Source organism: Pituophis catenifer, unplaced genomic scaffold, assembly GCF_029215685.1.
Source record: "Pituophis catenifer annectens isolate HBS135680 unplaced genomic scaffold, rPitCat1.0.hap2 SCAF_7, whole genome shotgun sequence".
NCBI lineage: Eukaryota > Metazoa > Chordata > Lepidosauria > Squamata > Colubridae > Pituophis > Pituophis catenifer.
Window position 1 is genome coordinate 54,656,055 of NW_027256887.1, and position 15,338 is coordinate 54,671,392.

The 15,338-nt window shown below is 37.5% G+C and overlaps 1 protein-coding gene across 3 annotated transcripts in view; it reads left to right on the forward strand.

Annotated features, from left to right (window-relative positions):
- Nucleotides 1–15,338, forward strand: part of VEZT (vezatin, adherens junctions transmembrane protein) — a 47,104-nt gene that overhangs the window by 12,482 nt on the left and 19,284 nt on the right. For all 3 annotated transcript variants that reach the window (XM_070946641.1, XM_070946642.1, XM_070946643.1), the window contains exons 3-5: nucleotides 10,673–10,762; nucleotides 11,830–12,005; nucleotides 13,714–13,989. In XM_070946641.1, coding sequence (XP_070802742.1) covers nucleotides 10,673–10,762; nucleotides 11,830–12,005; nucleotides 13,714–13,989 — 542 coding nt within the window. The remainder of the gene's footprint in view (nucleotides 1–10,672; nucleotides 10,763–11,829; nucleotides 12,006–13,713; nucleotides 13,990–15,338) is intronic.

The following is a 15,338-nucleotide window of genomic DNA, read 5'->3' on the forward strand; positions in this document are numbered from 1 at the left end:
TTTTATCAGGAACTATATGCACAGGAAGAAATCCAATTGGAAAAAGTGAAAGAATATATAAATAAATCCAACATTCAAGAAATAAAGGAAACTCAAAGAGAACTCTTGAACAAACCAATATCGATGTTAGAATTAATGGAAGCAAAGAAGAAGCTGAACAACAATAAAACACCAGGTCCAGACGGCATCCCAACGGAATTTTACAAAATTGAATACCAGCCAATAGATGATATTTTATTACAAGTCCTAAATGAAGCAATCTTAGAAGCCAAAATTCCCAAATCATGGATTGAAACAATCATTACTCTGATACCCAAAGAAGACTCAGATCTCACCCAAACCAAAAACTACAGACCTATATCACTTCTAAACGTAGACTATAAACTATTTACATCAATCATGGCCCAGAGAATGAAGAAAATTATCGTGAATTACATCCATCCTGATCAAAATGGATTCATTCCAAACAGGCAAATTAACAAGAACACAAGAACAATAATAAATATACTGGAATATTATGAGCAAAAATCGAATGAAAAGATGGCTCTACTCTTCCTTGACGCACAAAAGGCGTTCGACAATCTTAACTGGGGATTCTTAATACTACAATTAGAAAAAATGGGAACCGGCGACAAATTTTTAAATATGATTAAAACAATATACTCAGATCAAATTGCAAAAATATGGATAAACGGAGAGACAACAGACCAATTTAAAATATCTAAGGGAGTGAGACAAGGATGTCCCCTCTCTCCTATATTATATATATTAGCATTGGAACCACTGTTGAATGAAATCAGGAACGACAATGACATAAAAGGATTAAGAACAAAAAACCAGGAGTATAAATTACAAGCATTCGCAGACGATGTAGTATTCATTTTAGAACGACCAAAACAATCAGGACTGAATTTACTAAGGAAGATAGATCAATATGGCGAAGTGGCAGGATTGAGAATTAATAGGCAAAAAACAAAACTACTAACCAAAAATTTGACAAAAACCCAGGAGAAAGAATTGGAAGAGACATTAGGAATACAAACAACAACCAAAATAAAATATCTAGGAATTTGGCTCACCAATAAGATATCATCCCTCAAAGAAGACAATTACATCAAATTGGCCAAACAAATCCAGAAGGACTTAGAGGTATGGAGTAAGCTGAAATTATCACTACTAGGCAAAATTGCTTCAATTAAAATGACAATTCTACCAAAAATACTATATCTATTTAGAACAATACCGATAAACCCAGGAAAATCATACTTCAAAGACCTTGACAAAATGATATTAAAGTATTTATGGCATGGAAAAAGAGCCAGGATTAAACTGAAACACTTGCAGGACACTAAAGAAAGGGGTGGTCTGGGACTACCAGATTGGCAAACCTATTACATTGCAACAGCTTTAACTTGGATTAAGGATTGGATGACACTTAAAGATAAAAGAACACTAGCACTAGAAGGATTTGACCTGTCAAAAGGTTGGCACGCATTTCTATGGGAAGAAAAGCCCAGACAACATGAACACTTCAGGAGACATTATATCAGAGGAGCACTGGCAAAAATTTGGACTGAAATAAGGAGAAAACACTACGACAAAATCCCAAGATGGCTATCAACCATGGAGGCCCAAATCTACCCGAACACAATGGACACAGACAGGATGAAAACCTATGACGAATTGTTGAACACAGAGGGAGATATGAAAACAAGAGAGGAACTGAGACAACAAGGCACGGACATTGATTGGTGGCCGTATTTACAGATAAAATCAAGATATAAAAGTGATATGGAAAAATTTGGAATCCAAAAAGAAAGAAATGAATTAGATAAAATTATAATGCAATCAGATGACAAATTAATAACTAAAATATATAACTATCTATTAAAATACAAATTGGAAGAAGAAGTGGTGAAGGAAAATATGATTATTTGGGCCAAAAATTTTGGATATAATATTAACCTAGAGAATTGGGAAAAAATATGGAAAGTAAATACTAAGCTGACAATGTCCGTGCCCTACAAAGAAAATACGTACAAGATGTTTTATAGGTGGCATCTCCCCCCTGCACGGTTGGCAAGGATGTTTCCCAATACTAATCAGAACTGTTGGAAGTGTAAAATACAGAAGGGGACCTACTACCACATGTGGTGGTCATGCCCCAAAGTCAAAAAATTTTGGAAAACAATTCAAAGTCAGCTGGAAGAAATTACCGCCCAAAAAGTACCCCTCAGACCAGAAACTTATCTATTAGGTATACTGACAAAGGACTATAAAAAAGAGACACAATATTTGATAATACATATCCTAACTGCAGCTAGAATTGTCTTCGCACAAATGTGGAAATTGGAAAACACGCCACCAGAAGAAAAAATAATACAAAAAATTATGGAATGTGCAGAAATGGACAAATTGACCAAAGAAATACAAGGAAAAGAAGATACAGACTTTTACTTAATTTGGCAAGAATGGTACAAATGGTTAGATAAAAAAGACACGAAATAAGAGATTACCACCCAATACTACAAAAATAAGTAAATAACAGGAAATATCGTTATATAAACATTGATACAAGATGAAAGATAATATATATAGATATATTGATATATAATTACCGAAGTAGCTCTACTTTCAAAGTTCAAGTCATGCGACTTGATTTCATTGTATAGTTAGTTTATGTCTAGTTTGTTTTAATGTTTATGTCTATATGTGTATGTTTGTTTACAATAAAAAATTTAAAAAAAAAATAAATAAAAAATAAAAATGTGTTATCTTTACAAAACTTGCCCTATGTTTGCCTGTGAGCACTGTTGGCGACATAGTGTATTTGTTGGCTAATGCCATTGCTTTTGGATCCATTATGCTAGTTGTTCAGAAGTTTAGATTTTAAGGAGCTACTAAAGTCAAGTATTAGACATTGTATCTTTGCCTGCTATGTTTTGGGGTAGTTGTGGTAATTGGGAAGACACTTGCTACTTTTTATTATCTTATCCATGTTATTAGACCTTAATGTTGTGTTGCAGTGTTTTCAGTTGTTCTAAAAGAGCTCAGTCTCATCTAGGAGATAGAGTTAATGAATATTTTCTTCTTTGGCAGCAGCCAAAGCAGAAGAGATCAGTGATTTGAACCCCAAAACAAGCATTTTGTGGACAAAAGAGAAATATGGACTATTATGAAATAATAAGCAGTTCTACCAGATTTCATAATTTTTTATTCCAATTTGACTATTACCAAAGTGCTATTTTCATTACCTTAAAGCCCATAGTCCAAAATTAAAGGAAATAAAAGGATGGATGGATGGCAAATAAGAAATCTCAGGTACCAAAGTCTTATTGAAATGACCATGATTAATTAGATTGGAATCATTAATTAGATTGGAATACATGTGTGTAGAATGAGGAAAAGGAAATGATGTTTCTGGAAAAGAAAAAATGTAAACACTCCAACTGAAAGTTCTAAAGAACTGTTGATTATTAGGCTCCTTTATGTACCATATTTTTCAGTCTATAAAACGTACTTTCCCCCCCCCCCAAAATAGTGGGTGGAAATGTCTGTGCATCTTATAGAGCGAATGTTGCCGAAGCCCCACTGGCCCACACCCGCCGGCCTCTGCCTCCCAGCAATTTGCCTCCTTGCAGCAAACAGCAAACAACCGGGACAGCTTCAGCACAGCTGACTTAGCACAAGCAGCTAATTGGCGGTTGGATCAGCTTCCTCTCTAAGTTCCAAGCTGCGGGGATTGCTTTCTATCGTGCCCATGCACCCCATTTGTGGCCTCCACGCATCCTGTTTTCGGCTCGTTCCAGGCGGTAGGAATCGGTGGCACCACCACCTATCACCGGCAGTGGGGGTGATCGGCGCCAATAGGTGGCGGCAGTGATCACCTCCTGGAATGGGCTGAAAATAGGACGTGCGCAGGCTAAAAATGGGGCGCGCAGAGGCGGTGATGGGTGGTGGCGATCCCTGCAGCCTGGAACAGCTGATCAGCAGTATTCTGGGAGGCCGATCCAACCGCCAATCAGCTGCTTGTGCTAAATCAGGCTGTGCTGAAGCTGACCAGGCTGTTGTCTGCAAGGAGGCAAATTGTTGGGAGGCAGAGGCAGATTTCTTTTTTTCTTTTTTTCCTCCCCAAAAGCTAGGTGTGTCTTATGGTCCAGAGCATCTTATAGTGCAAAAAATATGATGATTACTTTTTTGAGAAAGATTGATCAGTGGTAAATTCTAATATATTTATATTGGAATTCATGGATCCTAAGCTTTGTTGCAATTTATTCTCTGGTTGGCAATACAATACAACGCAGGCAGAACTGGAGTCTACATGGGTTTGCCACATAGCTAAAGTATCTTCATGGTACAAAATTACCCACAAAATTACTGGTTCTTAATTTCAGGTATTTTTTCCTGGGTTCTAGCATTACATTTCCAAAACAGAAGTTCCCATGGATAATACAACCCCTGCATGTTGCTGTTTTTGTTTTAAGCAAAATAGCAACTATACTTATCTTGTGAGACTATAGATCAGAAATCTGGAATCTAATTCCCTGTTATTTTCCTGTAGTTAAAAATAAGCTTATTGTATACATCAAGTTCAGTCTGAAGGCTTTCAGTTTAAAATATATATTTGGAGTAAAAACAAGATCTGTTCATTTTAGCAGAGATAAGATGAGATGATGGATTGCACGAAAAAGAAGAGAATCAATTCAGTTTAGTGGTTAAGATACCAAGTAGAAACTGAGATCTGATCCCACTTTAGGCTTGAAATCCCAGCTGGGTGACTCTGGGTGAGTCACATTGTCTCAACCAAACTCACCTCAGAAGGTGGTAGTTGTGAGGAAAATAGGAGGTGGAAGGAGTATTGGGTTATGTTCCTTGAATTACTTATAAAAATAATTAAGGCAGGATAAAAAAAAATCTAAATCTAAAAAATACAGAAATAAGTTTAAAAAAAGAGTTGCAACTATAGCCATATCTTAAAAATGAAGGATCTGCTGTATACCCAGTACATTAAGATCTGGGTTTATACTTGGGATTTGGATTGGTGATACCCATATCATGTACAATCTGTAATATTCGATTGAAGAGTTTGGGATGCAGTATCAATAAAATTAGGCTAACAGGCACAGTAACAATCTTACAAATTGTTTGCTTGCAATGTAATAAGCACAGTTTATAAATTTTTATTTTTGCATAATTTCTAAATTCTAAATTATTCTGTTGGGAACATAATATATTGGCTAAAAATACCCTATCATGCCACTTTTGTATCTCTTTAAATACAGATATAGTCAAACTGATGCCTTTTTTTCCTGTATTGCTGAAAAATGAAGCTGCAGTTTCTGTTCAATGATAGACAACTGGAAACAAATGTTAAAGCCCTCATTTGTTTTTAATATACCAGAAAAACAAATATATATTCTATTCAAATTCTGGAAATAAACCAATCTTTCTGGAAATCCTGAGCCTGTATATCTTGATGATGGTATCATACTACCACCATACATCACTTCAGCTGCCTCCTCATTCTTAAAAAGCAAAAATGAAAAGTATAGTAAGCATATGACAAATGTTGGCACCTACCAATTTGTCTGATTGTCTGTATTTATTTCTTTTCTTTGTTCTCCAAACCTTTTTTCAGTGACTTTATTACTTATAATTTTGAAGACCAAGTAAAAATAAATAGTCATAGAAATACAAATTTAAAAAGATATAGAGTTGAAAATCCTGCTTGGATTTCAGCATGGAGCATTTTCAGTCAGCCCCCAGTGCTTGAGAGGGAAGCCTCTTGATCTGGGGTTAGTTGAAAATACCCTGAGCCAAAATCCAGCTTTGATTTCAGCACAGAACTTTTTCAGCTAGCCCCCAGAGGCAAAAGGGAATCCTCTCACCAGGCAACAGTTTCCCCTTGACTTTGGGGAAGCCAGCAGGGAAGATTGGAAGTAGTGATTAAATGGTCATAGAGCATTTGGCAACGAATCCAAAGTGCGGATGGGTTGCCAAGCACCCAGATGGTGACTGCAGGGGCATTGCAACAACTGTAACTTTAGGAACTGATTATACAAGTCCTTTCATTCAGTACCATCACAGCTTTGAAAGATTGCTGAATGAATGTTTGTAAATCGAAGATTACCTGTATCTCTTTGCTCCAAACTAGTTCAAATTACTCAAACTTTCCAACAATTAATTATATTTTTAGTTTTAATTCTCTGTCATCATGCTCCTCAAGACAAATCTCAGATCTTAGACATTTAACTCTCATTCAGGATTAGGCCTACTTATCAGAACATTTCCCAACAGGGCTCAGCAAGATGAGTTCCTTTATTGAAAGCACTCTAAACTCATATGCACATAGACTTGCGTGCTGTAGCATCCGTAAACAAAGTATTTATGTAGGCCAGTGTTCTTAATTACACATACTAGGCTTTTTCCTCCTACCTTAATAGATGAAGAGTTGCCTTAGAAAAGATGTGCCCTATGTTGACATAACAGTTCAATTTGGGAACCACCAGTTCTTACAGGTCAGCTTCATTCCTTACATTTTCTCCTACAGGTTCTTTTCCCGAACTTCCCTCATTTTTCTTGGTGATTGCTAGATTTGCCCAGCTGTTCACTTCCTTCTTTTCTTATCTGGAACTACTATTACTTCTCTCCCCTCTTTTTTTAGACCTCTTCTCCCTAATGGTTTGTTGCTTATAGAATTGTATGGCAACATGTGTTGCAAAAAAAGGGAGAGGCGGTCTTGATATATGCTCTAATACAGTGTTTCATTTAAGTAGTTTAACCAAATATTGAATAATGCTAATGTTACATTCAGTTCCTAATTATAGATAAGGGGTTTAGTTAAGCTGACTGGCTGGCATCCTCAGGTGGGATTTTCTCCTCTTGGCTAGTCATATATGATCATTTCTTTTCCTCAGGTTTTTACAAAGTTACCTGCATCGGGTAGATTTTTCCATGGCTGTACTTCTCTTCCTTCCATGGGACTTTAGCCCTCTTCCCACTCACAATTACTTAAAGTGACATTCCCCTTGGAAACAATAAACCTTCAACAGTTTTATTGGTCTGCTAGTCTTTACATCTCTTTTTCTCTTCTATTTTCTTTACAGAAAACTTTTCTTTAAATTACAAGTGACTTAATTTCCTATGGGAAGTTATAAAAATCATTGCTAGTTGTCTACTATTGGGATTTATTTACAGTAGAAAGAACTATTTCTGGCCGGTTGGATAAGTGACAAGATAGCAAAAGTCAGGGGCAATTACATGTAATCACATCCCTTCTTTATAAGATGTGTTGGTTATGGTTAAAGTAGCAAAATTAGGAATTGTTTTTAAAAACAATTTGTCAAAGCCTCCCAATGGGAGATGGCTTAGGAGGAATGGTACCTGTTGGACTAGCACCAGGGAGACCCAAGTTAAGTCCCCCTTCTGGCAATCTGGCACAAATGCTTACTGCATGACTTTGAGCTAGATACTATCTCATAGCCCAACCTAACTCATTTGTTATGAGGGAAAAATAGATTAAGACTGATATATATGCTGCCATGAGCTCTTGAACAAAACATGGGATATAAATCTAATAAATCATACATTGCACATAAGCCATCCTGTTGATTGGCCAAAAAGGTAAAAACACTAGCAGAGGAAGTAGTGGGACAGATGAAACTTTTCTGTAGGGTCTCATTGATACGTTCCTTTAAATGGATTAATTTTGTATCTGACACTGGGTAGTGACCCGCTCCCTCCTCCATCTGGAAGCGCGGGATGACCCCTTGCAGGGCCGAGCCGAGGATTTTGTGCAGTATCTGTATGACAAAATCGCTCAGATTCGGGAAGGACTGGCCTCTGACTGGGTATGTCCGGATGGGATGACTGAGGCAGGTCTTGAGAGTGTTATCTGGGGGGAGTTCGATCCTGTGGCTCCCGAGGACATGGACAGGGTCCTGGGACGGCTGAACGCGACCACATGTTTATTGGACCCGTGTCCCTCCTGGTTGGTTCTGGCTTCCCGGGAGGTGACACGAGGCTGGCTCCAGAAGATCGTTAACGCTTCTTTGAGTGAGGGGGTCCTGCCGGCCGCTTTGAAAGAAGCGGTTGTGAGGCCCCTCCTCAAGAAGCCCTCTCTGGATCCGGCTGTTTTGGCTAACTATCGTCCAGTCTCCAACCTTCGCTTTGTTGCGAAGGTTGTTGAGAGTGTGGTGGCGCAACAGCTTCCCCGGTACCTGGATGAAGCTGTCTATCTAGACCCGCTCCAGTCCGGCTTCCGGCCTGGGCACAGCACGGAAACGGCATTGGTCGCGTTGGTGGATGATCTCTGGAGGGCTCGGGATAGGGGTTGCTCCTCTATCCTGGTCCTGTTAGACCTCTCAGCGGCTTTTGATACCATCGACCATGGTATCATGTTGCACCGGTTGGCGGGGTTGGGGGTGGGGGGCACCGTTCTGCGGTGGTTCTCCTCCTACCTCTCTGACCGGTCGCAATCTGTGTTGACGGGGGGGCAGCGGTCGACCCCGAGGCACCTTGCTTGTGGGGTGCCACAAGGGTCGGTCCTCTCGCCCCTTCTGTTCAACATTTATGTAAAGCCGCTGGGTGAGATCATCCGTGGCTTTGGGGTGGAGTTCCATCAGTACGCTGATGACACCCAGCTGTACATCTCCACCCCAGGCCACCCCAACGATGCCCTTGAAGTGATGTCCCAGTGCCTGGAGGCCGTGCGGGCCTGGATGGGGAGAAACAGGCTCCGACTCAACCCCTCCAAGACCGAGTGGCTGTGGCTTCCAGCGTCCCGATATAGCCAGCTGACGCCATCGCTGGCTATTGGGGGCGAATCACTCGCCCCCACGGAGAGGGCTCGCAACTTGGGCGTCCTCCTGGACGCACGGCTGTCTTTAGAAGATCATTTGACGGCCGTGGCCAGGGGGGCTTTTTATCAGGTTCGCCTGATACGCCAGCTGCGCCCCTTTCTAGATCGGGACTCTCTACGCACAGTCACTCAGGCACTAGTCATTTCCCGCCTGGACTACTGCAACGCTCTCTACATGGGGCTCCCCCTGGGGTGCACCCGGAGGCTCCAGCTGGTCCAGAACGCGGCCGCGCGGGGGATTATGGGGGCGACGAGGCGCTCCCATGTGACACCTCTCCTGCGCGAGCTGCACTGGCTCCCAGTGGTCTTCCGGGTGCGCTTCAAGGTGTTGGTGACCACCTTTAAAGCGCTCCATGGCTTAGGGCCAGGGTACTTACGAGACCGCCTTCTGCCACCAATAGCCTCCCACCGGCCAGTACGCTCGCACAGAGTGGGCCTCCTCAGGGTGCCGTCCGCCAGACAATGTCGGCTGGCGACCCCCAGGGGGAGAGCCTTCTCTGTGGCGGCGCCCACCCTCTGGAACAACCTTCCCCCAGAGTTACGTATAATAACAGACCTCCGGATTTTTCGTCGGGCCCTGAAAACCTATTTATTTCAACAAGCTGGGCTGGCCTGAGTTAAATTTTAAATTGATTTTAAATTGGGTTATCTTAATTTCGGCCAAAACATTTAATTATTTTAATATTGTTCTTAAATTTTGTATGCTTTGTTTTTATCTTGGCTGTGCACCGCCCTGAGTCCTATTTGGAGAAGGGCGGTATAGAAATTTAATAAATAAATAAATAAATAAATAAATAGTGGTATTTTGAGAATCTAGGCTCTAGGATTGATAGTGGAGTCACAGAACTGATGAGAGAGAGCAAGGTCTGTTTCCCCCTTTTCAGCAGCATATCTACATACGAATTTAGCAACAACAATGCACTTACTGAGAGATAATGATGAAGGTTTGAGCCAGTTTTGCATCTTGGGGACTCTAAGATGTTATTACCTGGTCCCTGTGATGGTGAAGATTGTGAATCTGTGGTCAATGTTTTCTAAAGACCATTACAAAATACAAAGTTGCACAAAATTTCTGATTATTTGCAAAGGTTTGAAATACTTTGTGATGGGTATTGAATGTTAGTCCTTCAGAAGTGTGGTGGTGGTAGTGGTTCTTACAAGGACATTTATGTATAGTGTGGATAAGCTCTCCATAAAATAGACATACAATTTATGTGCATCAGTGCAACTTATCTCAGGCAGAAGACAAGAGGTGTTCTTTTCCAAAGAGAGAGATTGGGAGACATGAACTTTGTTTATGCATAAATAGAATACTTGTCATTATCCTTTCAATTATAATTATATCTAAGGATGTCATTCCAAGATACATAAATAACTTAATAAGGGGATAATCATTATTGGTATATATTGAGAGAATATTGGCTTGCTGTATTTTCAAGTGCTAACTAATTGATACATCATTCTAGAAAAAGATTTTATGCATTAAAGATGCTGGGTAGTCTTATTGAATTGTAAATTTGTTTATTAAATAGATTTATTAAAGTGCATAGATAATCTATAGGTTTTTTTAATGTAATAATTTATAAAAACCACTTTCAGTACTCTGTTTATGATTTTAAAAACTTCTTGACTTGGTATACATTAACTTGGTGTGCTGCCAACAATCCATACACTGATCTCTAATATGTTATGGCCTGCTTGCTTTACAGTATGGTTTCTTTGAACTTGGTTTGAATGCAAATAATGTTCAGATGAAAGTAATGAAGACTGTTTATATATTTAAGACATCAGACAGTTTTTAATTCTTTGCAGAAAGACATCCTGTCAAACCTAGCTGAGAAATTAAAAAGCTGGCTTCCTTTTATCCTATATAAGAAAAGACATGATATGCTTCATCAGTTGGTAAGCACCTGTTATTACCAGCTCACTTTCCTTTCAAACAATTCATCCATTTTCCTTAATATTTCTATATTTCTTATTAAATTTCCTTATTAAATATTTCCCCATTTTTATTAAGCATTTCTTGATCATATTACATAGTTTTCAAAGTGAATTGTTTGGTGTTTAAATCTAAATAGAAGATAATCTAGATGTGAGGGAACTAAAACTGTCTTAACTGTTTAAGAATCATTTTTATATGTGTTAGGAACATAATTACTTTTACGAATGAAGCTGCTAATAAGTATATCTTTTAATTTTTGTAGCTTTCATTTTTATTTTCAAATTAAATATGGTATTAATAGTAAAACAGATCTTCATGTAAAAATCTTGCAAATCATATTTCATCCAAAAATTGATGTTAGAAGAGCAGCTTGCTGGCAATTTCAGATAATCACTTCTACACATATTACTGTCTCCTGCCTCAGTTATTCTTTCCCACTCTGAAATGTTACCAGTTGACGAGGCAAGCACTGTTAAGAGAAAATGCTATAGGGTTATTGCTAGGTGCATAGCCCTGTGCATCTCTTTTGAAGTCTAGATCCTTGAAAATAAGGATCCATGTTTCATTTGTTTGAACAAATGAAAACCCATCAGACAGGCTGAGTAGGTCCAGAGCTGCTATAATCTTTGGCACAAATATTTGTGGCTCCTGATACAGTATTGCTACACTAGAGGCAGAGCCTAAAAGCAGGAAGTGTACCAAGCTGGCATTTTTCTTTCTAGCACCCAGATTCTGTCTTTAACTAGTCAGTCAGAGACTTTAAATATTTGCTTCAGGAACTCTTGGGCCTCTCAATTTTCCTCAACACAGACAGCTGCATGTTGCTTACTTTTTCTTCTTTCCTCCCACTCTTCTGTGCAAATTTAAAGTTATAAACACTAGGAGAAGATTATGAGTGATGGCTAAATTAAACACACATTGGTGGCACTGGTAGTAAAAAGGGAATTACAAATGATTTAAGTTTAATGCTTGCTTTTGTGCATGAATATGATCGATTGATATATTTTTCTCTTCCCTCTGCTATAAGGATGTTGGTTTTCGTTCAGAGGCACTCGGCACCATCCTGCAACAGGAAGTTCTGCTACAGGAGGATGTTGAACTGATTGAACTATTTGATCCTAGTATCCTGTCTGCAGGACAGCTCAAACAGCAGGAACATGGACATCTTCCAACACTATGCTCCCTAGCAACTCCTAATATTTGGTATTCACTTGAGCTATATACATGTTATGTGAATATATTATATATATTGTTAGAGGAAGTGTATTTGCGCACATGGCCTCCCAGTGAATAGAAGTATTATTTAGTTTGTTTTCTCTTTCTTTTATATTCTATTTTATGACTTTGGTATTGGCTACATCTCTATGTATTCCTTGCTAATTTGCAGGAGTTTGTTTTGCTTTATCATATTTTCCCAACAGGCAAATGACCCTGAACTTATGACATCCTTCCCTGAAAAAGAATTAGAAACATTAAAATTCCAATTACTAGCTAACTTTTCTCTTTTTGTGATTCCTAATTCCTGGATAACATTTTTCTCCCAGCAGCATGTATATGACACATCTAAACATATGAATGTGTATATATGTTCTACCCAAAAGTTTCACTCCAAAGAAGAATTAGGCAAAAAAAATAATATTAATTGAATAAAGATTAAGGTTCTCACACAGAATTTTCTGCACATGTAAGCATATTCATGCTTTTTAATAAGGCACATTGAGTTAAATAGCCCTTACCCTTGGGTAAAAGTGAATAAATTGCTTCTGTGCTGGTGAAGGATTCTTTAGCACTACTTATCAAGTGTAAAATGAAGTGGAAACTTTGGAAGACATCCTTGGAGTGCTGAACAGTTTTTAACTTTTGCTTATAAAATAGATCATAAGAGACACTTCTGCCTGAGCTAGAAACACAAGGAAATCTATGGGTGCTTACTATTTAAATATATCTTACTCTCAAGTAAATTAGTCAGAGTAAGTCCTTTTGCTGAGAACTTGGAAAGCTATACATTTGCTAGCTTTCTTTTCTGAACAATACTCTTTATATCATACATTTGAAAATATATATTGGTTCAGTAAATACATTTTAAATGTATTTTAAACACATTTTAAATGGTCTGTATCTTGTTATTGTTAACCTTCATCAGATGTGTTATTAGAAAAAGCTTTGTTAATAAATTAAGACAATTTAAGAACAAGAAAATATGCTGGATATCGTTAATTAGTTGAGAAATTTACTGCAAAAATACAAATCAAATCCAGAACAAAGTGTATTTCCCTGTAGGTGAATGTTAGTAGAAATTTGCAGTTAATTTTTCAGTCTGTGCTAGTGATAAAAATGGCTAGAGGTAGTGCAATTGTACTGCAGTTCTGTAAGCCCAGACAGTTAATCACCTAAATGCAACTTTTATTTTGCATGGATATTCTCATTTTTAATTATTAAAATTGAAATATATCCACTTGCAGATAAGCCCAGTTGATTTTGTTTCAATTTAAAGCGAGAGTTATATCTGCACTTGAAAAATACTCTGTGTAGAAATCTTAGGCTGAAATCCAAAATCAATCAAAATTTTGAAATCCAAAATTTCAAAACCACCTTTTAAACTGGTTTCAAAACCTTCCATTTCAAGGCTGTTGTTAACTGCTCACACTTAGTCAATAGTTCTACCAATCTATATGACTAATGGAATGGATTGGTATTCAGGAAACAATTTTTAAAGATTTTGAAAAGGAATATGTGTCACACAAAAAGACTAAGTAGAAACACCGAGGAGAATGTAATATCCTCAGATCTATGTTTCTGTGTGTGAATTTTCTTTAAAAATATAACCTTGGATCACTAATTGTAAAAATAAGCATCAGAACTTTGAAAATCAAGCCATACTTAGATATGTCTTGTGCTTTTTTTTTTGCAGGGATATTTCATTATTATTTCTCTTCATCAGTACACTGGTGACGATTCCTTCTTTATGGAGTGGATTCCTTGGATTAATTTTGGGAATGATTTTCTTGGTTTACCTAACTATGCGAGGTTTGGATATAACACGGATTGCAAAGTTGCAAATATCTCTTAAACAATGTCATCTCCAACTAGAAGATATAGTGGTTAATTGCCGCACCTTCACTAACCTTGTGAGGAAAGCATTGCGACTCATTCAAGAAACTGAAGTAATTTCCAGGGGATTTACTCTGTGAGTCTGAATTGATTTGCACTCATTTTTCAAATCTTAAATTAATGAATGGTGATGAAAATTTCCTTTCAAATTCAATCTCAGATTTTTTAAATTTATGCAGTTTTATCTGATATAACAAGTGAATTCCTGGCCCTCAAATCAAGCTTACTGTATGTATAGAAAGGTGATACAATATTGTAACAAGGACAAATGTATTGTTTGGCATCTTAACTTCTGACATAATTTCTAAACAGTGTAAACTTTTCAGTCAAGGAGACTTGAGTTAGTATTTGTTGGATCATATCTGAGAGAGACAAGAATGAGTAAACTCTTTGACTACTGAAATGTAAATACCAAGTGCAATATGCACATATATATTATATATATATATTTATAGTAAAGCATCTAGCTACCTATTATCAAGGTTTAATGGACTAGGTCTTCACTATAGATGTTTTTCATGTATGAATACACATTAATTTGTTTTTATATTAGCGCATAAATATGCTGTGTACAAGGGAAATGTACATTTTTAAGGTTTGTTTTTTATTTCACAAATAGAAGCACATTGATCTTCCAGTTCAATGATTATTGATTATTAATAGATTATATGACAGCTTGAACCATCTATGAGTATTTCTCTGTCCCGTCCCGTCCCGTCCCGTCCCGTCCCTGACCCCCATTTTTGGGAATTCATTTTTACAACAGGTTTCCCACAAGTATGCATTCTAATTAAATGTAAAAAATAACCTGTGAAATTCAAGTTTAAATTCAGTGGTTCAAAACAACAGTTCTAATTTGTCAAAATTTTCTTATACACTTCATGCATATTTGATCACTTATTTTGAAGCGCATGTAGACAATAAACTGTTTTTTTGCCAGTTCAGTTAACTTTGTTTAAAAACTGTAGCTGTCTTCAGTTCTCTTAACCATGGATAATAAATCTGCATTGCACTTACCAAATATGCATTCTCTTTTTAAATATACAGGCCTGTATAAGGCTGCCTCGGTCCATTCCTGATAAAATAAATGTACAGTAAAGAATGTTAATCCCATTGTTAACATGTTTCAAAAAGCATAGCTGCAATATGAAAGAGATTCTTCTTTGTTGTCATTGAACATTATTGTGAGAATACCATAAGAAGGGACATGTATGTTAACTTGAAGTTGAACAAAAAACAGATATCTCAGAAGGAATTACTATGCTAAGGAGTATAAATATATATACATTGAAAAAAAATCCATTTTCTTTTCATACATATAGAAAGGAAATTGAATCCAGTTTGATGCCTGCCCCAAAAGCTTTTATGCCTATCTGAATCCTTTAAAAATTATTTTCAGATAGAAACAGTGTGGCTGTTTTAAAA